The following is a 9,514-nucleotide window of genomic DNA, read 5'->3' as shown; positions in this document are numbered from 1 at the left end:
AAGTTAAAGAAATTTTAATTAAATTGATAAAAAAAATTATATAAAATATTTTATGTATATATTTTTAGTAAATTGATTTAGTTGAATATGTTATACTAGTCAATAATATGTTAGAATCAGGATTTTTTGGAATAAAAAACATTTTGAATGTCATGTTTTGGCTTTTTAAGAATAAGGGCGTCCTTTTTTTTTTTCTCTTATTTTATTAAATTAATTTATTTTTATAAAAATAATATTTAAATTATGCGGTAAAATAAGAAAAAGGTTAAATTACGCAAAAGGTAAAATAAAATTCGCATTGCTATTGCACGCGGGCGGCGCCGCGTGCGCGCTGCGCAGCACCGCCGCAGCGCCTCCTAATTTCCCCTCCGCGCCACCGCCACGTCTCGCCGGTAAGCTTCTGCTCCTCTGCATTCCTCCTATTGTACCTCCGTCTCTTTCGTATCCTGCCCTTCTTCTTTTACCGCCCCTCCTTCCTGCGCGCCTCCGCTGCATCTCGCTTGATCGGGATAGTGAATGTCTGCGTGGCTATATATGAGCGACACCGTTCATCTCGTGGAGCTATCGCCATTTACCTTGTATCGAGAAACGAGGAAAAAACCCTACCTTTTGCGCGCGTTCACTTTATTATTCGATCCTAACCCCAAATGTTAGGGTTTTCTAGCCTACCTATTTGGTTCCTACCAATATTATCTGAGGTTAATCTTGTTATTCAGGTGTTAGAGAATTTTAGTTGTCATTATTGACGCAAGAACAATTATTCATAACCGATGCATAATTTTTTATAGTGAAACAGGACTACAGAATGCCTCTTGTTGAAATGTCAAGTTTTTCAAACGTTTTTTGATTGTAGGTTTCTCTTGTTCTCAAGCTATGTATATCTGATTTGATTATGATTATTTATGCAACTGAAACATTCTAAATTGATCTACAGTTTAACTTCTGATGGCTCCATGGCTACAGATTGTTAAAGTATCAATTTTCTATTGCATACAAATATCGATTCACAGAGATTGAGGTTAGTAGCAACATTTTGTTATCACCGATTTTGTTTTTAATGCTTTAATATTTAGATTTACTTGTTTTTTTTTCTATCTATCATCATTATCTTTATCATCATCATCAAGCTATACTTGTACTTACTATCTGGGATCGGCTATATAAATCCTATTCTCCATTGAGCTCTATGCAACACCATATCACTAGTAATTCAAATTAATTAAATTATTTATTTATTTATTGCATTAAACAATAACCAAAACTGTTTCGCCATATGGTTGATAATGATGGTAAGTATCTGAAATCTAGTGAATCTTTACAATCCATTATGTTCTATTTGTGTATTTGATGGAGTAACTTAGTGTTTTGATCTCTATCACGGAAACAAGCTTTTGATGATTGCTTGGATAGTGCAGCTCATGCAGAAGTTCTCATTTCTGCATTGAATAATTTTGATTTGGCCTCTTCTGAAGATGAAATTGATGTGATGAAGCGCGACGATGGTTGCCATTATTTCTTATCTAGTTGGAATCTCTGTATCTATCCAATCTTTAGTTTTATTATTTTACTTTCTTTATAAATTGGACTTATATCTGCAAACTGAGAATAATCCTGTTCCCTTCTTACTAAGTTAGGCATACTAGTTACAAATTATTGCATAAATGTTAACATGGATTTTTTTGTTTTTTTTTTATATTAAGTAGACAACATTCGCTTAGTTCGCCTAATAGGTAAATCCGGGGCATAACATATATACACTCAGAAGTCGACTTCTAGAATATTCATCCCTAGTGGAATTCGAACCCGATTCTTTTAGTTATTCCTCCAAATGCTTTACATGTTAACATAGATTCTTGATTGGTGGGAACATGGACTGAGATACAAACATTTAAGAGGGATGGGGTAAATTGAGGTTAGAGTCCAAATTTGAACTTATTTCTCAAGAACAGGAAGAAACCGGAAAATACAAGAAGTGATAATGTCATTCCTAGAATGGTTGGTATCATAAAAGTGCTATGCTAAGGAACCAAACTTGCTGCTTATCTTTCTCACATCAAGTTTTGAAGAGTTCATTCTCTTGGCAGGATGCTTAATTGGCCATCACTGATCTGCTAACATGGAAACAGCAGAGAAGGTGAAGTGTAGAGCATTAATATATGGCTAACAATGAGATCACGAGAATTGATAGGTATGAAGCTTCCTTAATGGGTTGCACAAGGCTATACATGTGTAAACCATATGGAATTATTTATCAATTTTCACTTTTTTGCGATTTAGGGGAAGCATTAGAACTAATTTGTGAAGATGTAAGATCTGCAATGAGAAAATATATCAGAGAGTAGATGCACTTTGCTGTTCGGTTTAAGGACATTAGTATCTTTCTTTTTTTATAGTCGAAGGACATAAGTAATATCTATTAAACACAATGAAGAACCACGTACATATGAATGCAACCTGTTTTTTCTAAACGCTCTTGTACACTTATTTTTCATGACTTTCTTTGCTTCAATTTATGACCTATTGTCGATTACTCGACAACGGTTCCAACTGAAAACCATGCAAGAAGTCTAAATTCAGTTTAGTTCGAATAAATTGTAATAAGATTGAGTTTCTTTAGGCCAATGAATATCAATCTTTAGCTCTGAAACCCGACTTCCTATTCTGCAGATTTATGTTCTGTTAGATACTTCTTTGTGGCTATATTGTTTATTCGGTTTAAAAGGAGCATGCCGACCCGACAATCTCACTAGAACTAATTCTGTAAGGTCAAAGAATTCCGGAGAGCCAGATCTTTTCTGCAGGATGATGATGAATTGATAAAACAAATGGGAGTTTTCAGTGACGAGGGAGGCCATTCAAACTCTGGGCATGGCAAACTTTCAAATTCCATGCCAAACTAATACTGCACAAGGGAGCTTCATTGATTCTTTTAACTTGAGTAAGATGCCTCCTTCCATTGTTTACTTGCTGAAACAGAAAAAGTAGAAATCTTGTTTATGTTCTTTTTGCTCTTAGATTAATGTAATTTGATAAAGTTGATGTCGTGTGACTTGGGAGGTTACATGGACCTCATGGGAGCTTTGTGCATCAAATTATTCTTTATTAATGTAATTCGATGCCTAATTAGTAATCAGTGTGACTTGGGAGGTTACAGGGACCTCATATAGTCATATTTGTGGGAGTTTTATGCATCAGATTACTCTTTATTAATGTAATTTGGTGCCTAATTAGTAATCATATCGCACTACGACAATAACAATTAAGTTTTTTAGTTATAATTATTTTTGTCCCATTAAGTTCACTTATTATCTTACAATGTCGTTAGTTAGGAAAAATTATTTTGCCATTTAAAGTAATTTCAACTTAGTAATTGTTATGCCCAAAGGATGTTTACATATCTCTATAATGACATGATAGACCTTCATGACTTCACTCTTTGGCTCTCCTCAAAAGGTCTCATGTCAATGGAGATATCTTATATCCTTTTAAATTCATGATCTTTATCGAATCTTTCTAATGTGGGACTTTGATTGAATTCCAACAAACATTCTCTCAAATGAAGGATCATAATTACTCTCACAGTTTGGGCCTGCCCGCAAACATCTGATCACCCTGACGTGCTCTGAGTCTCCCTCCAAGCATCCACATTCGGTTATCCTGACCTGCTCTAGGTCTTCTCGCAAGCATCCGCATCCAATCACTCTTGACTTGCTTCACGTTTTTCCGTAAGCATCTCGTCACTCTGACCTGTTTCGGGTTTCCCCGTGAGCATTTGGTCATTCTGACCTACTCGCCTTCCTGTAAGTACCTGGTCACTTTGACCTACTCCGGGGTCTTCCCATAAGCTTCCGGTCACTCAAGACTAATTCCAAACCTACCATCAACTCTGTTCAAGGCCACACTACATGACATCTAGTCAGGATCATGACTCTGATATTATTTGTTGTGATCGAAGGATGTTTATATATCTCCATAATGATATGATATTGTCTACTTTGAGCTTAGATTCTCATGGGCTCTCCCTAAAAGATTTTATGTCAATGAAAATATCTTATATCTTTTTAAATCCATGATTTTTATTAAATTTTTTTAATATGAAACTTTAATTGAATCTCAACAAGAATCAGACACTGAGTAACCACTATTATGCCTTTGATTATTCTATTTAGCACAAGAGAGCCTCAACTCTCCCCCTTTTGGGTTCAACTTCAAGGAGATAAATTTGCACTCATGGAGCAGTCTGATGAGGCAGAGAGATCTTGTGGGCTGACTGCCACTGCAGAACCCTAATGTTAAAAAATTGAGTACAAATAATTTGTAATTTTTTTTAATTTTGTTTTGTTTTTATTGTTAGCCAAACTCCAGCTGAGTCCAGAATTTGCTTGTTAAAACAAGCAACGAGTTCATTCTTCTCCGAACAAAAAACCAAAACAGAAGGCGTTGACTTTAGAACAGGTTTGCGTTCGTGCGTACATGACTTTGCCAACGAACGTAACCGCGTCAGGTCCACGTGTCCTTGCTGACTTTGCCCACGTCGTGACGCTGCAGCGTAGCGCAACGTAACGTAACGCACGGCTTCAAGTCTTCGATACTCTTCTTCTCCACGTAACGGCTACGATACGACAAATTAAACCCTCTGTTCACTGCCGTGGGGGAAAGAACTAGTAATTAAGACGAGAGATTAAGCATTAAGTGTACTTAATCATGAAGTCCTCATGCCTTAATTGCTTTAATTTTATTCTCCAGATTTTTCATTATCTTATAATGCACCACCGTAAATAATATTCGAATCATACAAGTTGGGTCAGGGCATGATGGTATTCTTGTGGATAAGAAGAAGCTTATCCATAAATCAATGGGCAAAGAAGGAAGCCCCATCCAAACTCTATTTCATGATTTAGGTTTGTCATCATTGACTAAGTGAACAAAAAATAATTACAATAAGTTATTCTCTTTTGATCTTGTGCACCAACTTCCTTCCTCCAAAAAATTTATGTTTTTCAATTGTTTTTATTATTTATTTTTAGAGATAGACAGTCTTTCCCTCTAGATCGTCTAAATACAATTGACATCTAACAGTTAACTTTTTAGATTTTTCATGTAAGAGAAAATGTCCTTGCCGTAACTAATATTCAAATCATGGATGCCCTAGTTGGGCTAGGGCATGATTGTCTTCTTGTGGATAAGATGAAAGTTATCCATACACTATTTCATGATTTTGATCTGTCATCTTTGACGTAAGTGAAAAAAAAATAATTACAATAAGTTATTCTCTTTTGACTTTGTCTACCAACTTCCTTCCTCCAATTTTTTCAAGGCATGAGAAGCTCCACACAGGGACAAAATTTATGTTTTTCAAATTGTTTTTATTATTTTATTATTTATTTTTGGTAAGAATACAATAAACACTCCAAGCAACCAAATTTATTATAATTTTTTTGGATAAATATTTTACTCAAAATCCAATCAAAAGGTTGGCGTTGCAAGTAAGTGTAAGGAATGGATTAGGATTTATATATTTGTTATTTGTCGTTTTTCTCTTGGTTTTAAGCCACGTGGCAATGCAATTTTTCTATTTAAGGCCAAGAGAGCCTCAGCTTTTTCTTCCCCAATTCAACTACTCCAACTTGCTTTCATGGAAGAGTTCGAGGAGGCGGAGGTCTTATGGCCCGACGATTCCGGCGGCGGAGGCAAGACGGTGGCGATAGCTCCGGCGATCCTCGGAGTCAAGACTCCATCTCGGTCGCGTGGTGCTCGCTCTTGGACCGCCGGATTAGCCTCCGGCCAGCTTCATGCTGATGAATATATATACGCCGCCGACGACGATGATGACGGCGGCAGCCGTGTCATTCCGCCGCATGTCATTGTGGCGCGAAGGGCCGTCGGCGATAAGATGGCCTTCTCGGTGTGCGTGGGGAACGGGAGGACGCTTAAGGGGCGCGATCTGAGTCGAGTTAGGAACTCCATTCTCAAGATGACCGGATTTCTCGAGATAGGATCAGAAGAGCTAGCCATTTTCTAGTCATTTGTTAATTTTTAATGGAAGGAGAATAGTAATTAACTAGTAATTAAATGTAAATAATCAACTTTCCATTTATATTGTATTTATTAACGGCCCTATTCACGTGGATCATTTGACTTAGTATATTATTATTATTATATATTGTGTTAATTAAATGGGAAAAATTGAGCCATAAAAGGATATTAAGGAGCATTCAAGGAGCTAATGAGTGGGCTGAAGGCATAAATTGATTAATTAAGTTTAATTAGGGTTAATGGCTTAATGCACAAGGCTTTAAACTTGTATATGTTTGTATGACACAAGTTAAGACTCAGATCAACTATTGTTTTCTTCCTACTCTAAGAGGGTACTTGAATAACGATCCACGACAATTCGGCGATCAAAAAACAAGACAGCACCGTGTCGGTGTATCACCAGAAAGCTCGCCAAAGAAAGTCAAGGTCAACGGGGGACACATTGTCGGCCAGAAGGCGGGTGAGCATCCGCCACGTCTTCGCCTCACAAACTGCCTCGTCGGTGATGCTCCAGTAGAGCTGATCATTGATGGTAAAATAGCGGCTGTCGAAGGCGCGACCAAAAGGGCAAATCATCCTTCGACATAAATGCAACATCAATTGGGGTGGTGGGTGCGTGTCTTCGTCGGCCGGTGAGAGCCGTTTCACCACTTCTGTGTTCATGTTAAGGACGATACCGCTCGTGTGGTGCACCATCTCCACTGGCACAGCGACATAATACTCAATGAAAAGGAGGAACAATTGGTAGATTAGGGCTTTATGAATGTCATGGCAATTAGTTATAAAATCTGCTCCTAATCAAATTTGTTCCAACGACTTTTTAAATTATTGATCAAATTAAATAAATTCTTAAATTCTTACCTACTTCACACAAAGTATAAAAACATAATAGGATCTAACTTGACTTAATTAAATATACCAAAACCACTATGAGGTATTTACAATCTTTCCTTTTTTTAATGTCAATCAATTAATCTCTCCCTTTTTGATATAACTCAATTCAAGTTAATTTAGGATAAAACAATACATTTAAATTAAATGAATATACAAATTTTAAAACATTAGATAGACAATATTTTGAAAATATGTATCTCCTCTTAAACTTAACTTCTAACTCTCCCTATTTGATCATATTAAAAATAAGAATTTTACAAAATTAAATTGAAAATAAAGTCTGACGAATACTTCAACAGTTACTATACCTTTTTAAAAAAGTATGAAATTTATTCTCAAAATTCTATTTTTTTATTAAAAAATAATTTAAAAATTATTTTGTTGGCTGAAAAATTCTAGAAATTTTTATAAAGGTTAAGTAGATATATCTAAAGCAGTAATAAAATTTTCATTAAAAAATAAAATCAATTTGAACCGTAATAAATTATTTACTACATAAAGATGAAATTTTCTTTAAAATGCTTAAAAAATAGTTTTGAGGTTGGAAACATCTTGAGAAATTTTATAAGAATATAATAATTAATAGAGTAAGTACGTTTTTAGAAAAAATAAATTTTCAAAAATTGTGTGTTAAAATTTTTTTAATATTAACAATTAGCATTTGAAAAAATAATTCATAGAAAATTAAATGTTGATCGAAAAAGTTTAAAAATATTTTGTTGGACATAAAATATTATAAGTATTTACCAAAAATAAATTTTATAAAAAAAAATTTGTGAAATATTTTTAAATTTAAAAATATAATATTTGAAAAACAAATCATAAAAATAATACAACAGTAGAAAAAAATTTTGAAAATTTTTTAGGTATAGGAAAGGAAATCTTTTTTTTTTTAAATTAATACTTAATTAATTTTGAAGAGAAATTGTACAAAGAAATTTATTTTAGCACATTAGGCAATCAAAAGACAAATATTAAATCAAATTTAAATTGGAAATATGCACAATTTTAACTAGGCATGTTTTAGGAACCCAATATAAGTTACTTCCTACTGGATTGATCAAGTATTTTCTAGGGATGTATGTTTTTATTATTTTTTTTTATTTAACCCTTGTGAATTCTATAATAACAATTTAATCTTTGAGAATATTTAAAATTTGAGCATGTAAAATTTTTTAAATTTTTTATTTGCTCCTTTAAATTAGCATTTTTAATTTTTAATTTTTCAAGATCTTCTATTAAGCAAGATTTTGCCAAGATTCTTTTTATTTCTAAATTTTTTATTTTTTTAAAAAAAATTACACATTGATTTTACCATTGATTTAATACCAAAATACAGCTGATCAAGTGGTTAGAGACATACATCACTTACCATATCGAATTTGAAGCTTGATTCTCCTCCTGCTTCACTGTATTCGTCTGAAGTAGCTCCCCCTTCATCATGCTGACTTCTGAGGTGGTTTGTGTTGGAGCAATCTGGATATCCTAGGTTTTGATGTTTAGGCAAAGATTTAAATTAGGTTTATTGTTGTATTTGATATGCATTGTGAGTGTGCAGGATACAGGTACAACAAGGAAAGTCCAAGTGTGATCTTGGCAAAGGAGGAAAGTCCAAGGATGAGTCTTGGCGGTGTAAGTCCAAGCATGTAGTCTTGGCAATGTAAGTCCAAATGTGACTTGACAATGGATGAAGTCCCGGAGGCGCGACCTCTTGGCAAAGGAAGACCCGACAACAATGATAAGGCCGATGGAAGCTCCAGAAGGCAAGACGTGAAGGATGGGGAGACATCCGAAGGACACAAGGCTGATGGAGGAGGCTAGAAGGCTAGGTTTAGGTTGGTCGGGCGAGGACGAGTGTTGAGTGAATGTACTTGGAGGTTAAATCATAAGATTAGGGGGTACCGTAGCAGCACTGTAGCGTTACTGTAGCAGTCGACTGGTGGTTTTATCAGTCGACTAGGAGCGAACAGAGGGCTGGTATCGAGCCGTTGGGCTGTAATGGTCGAATTTCCACAGAGGGCAGTAGACTGATGGTTTTGGCAATCGACTGGTAGGCGGGAGTTTCCAACCCGTGGCCTATATAACCAAGACTTGTGAGCTTGGTTGAGGTTGACGAAATAGAGATGGTTAACTCCTATTAGTAGTCTACCTGTGCCCTAGCGTCTCGAGTGTTCTTGTGAGAGTTGTGGTGAGGTTTCTCCACCCACAAGGAGCTACGTGAACTAGCCGGAATTTGCCGAGGAGTCATCCACCGACGGATCGGGATCGTCCACCTTACGGACAGCCGTGGAGTAGGAGCTATATATAATCTCCGAACCACGTTAAATGATCGTGTAGCTTGGTTTGCATTTCTTGTCTTGTATTTAGATTAGCTTTCTACTTGTTCATTTGTATTTCCGCTGCGTAACTAACAAGTGTAGGCAAAAGTGATCGATTTGGCGAGACGCTATTCACCCCCCTCTAGCGGACGTCAAGGTCCCAACAGTTTGTTCTTCGTGGCTAGCAATTAGTGCTAGTCCGACATACACTTTTATTTTTAACTCTGATGATGAGCTTTCGTCCCAAGTGACCTTGAGATTCTTGT

At 35.7% G+C, this 9,514-nt stretch overlaps 1 protein-coding gene and 1 long non-coding RNA gene across 3 annotated transcripts; both read left to right on the top strand.

Moving 5' to 3' along the window:
* Positions 1-278: 278 nt before the first annotated feature.
* On the top strand, positions 279-3,181 carry LOC122047810. Of its 2 annotated transcripts, XR_006130668.1 has the most exons (4): positions 279-392; positions 935-1,018; positions 2,085-2,188; positions 2,668-3,181. It is a non-coding gene; the product is annotated as an uncharacterized LOC122047810 (long non-coding RNA). The 2 variants fall into 2 exon arrangements; XR_006130669.1 differs by lacking the exon at positions 2,085-2,188.
* A 2,430-nt stretch (positions 3,182-5,611) lies between these two features.
* LOC122049664 lies at positions 5,612-6,161 on the top strand. The gene has a single exon (XM_042611023.1). The coding sequence runs from the start codon at positions 5,636-5,638 to the stop codon at positions 6,020-6,022; it is 387 nt and encodes a 128-aa protein (XP_042466957.1). The 5' UTR covers positions 5,612-5,635; the 3' UTR covers positions 6,023-6,161.
* The last annotated feature ends 3,353 nt before the right edge of the window (positions 6,162-9,514 follow it).

Source organism: Zingiber officinale, chromosome 2B, assembly GCF_018446385.1.
Source record: "Zingiber officinale cultivar Zhangliang chromosome 2B, Zo_v1.1, whole genome shotgun sequence".
Taxonomy (NCBI): domain Eukaryota; kingdom Viridiplantae; phylum Streptophyta; class Magnoliopsida; order Zingiberales; family Zingiberaceae; genus Zingiber; species Zingiber officinale.
This window is presented reverse-complemented; position numbering and strand designations above follow the sequence as displayed.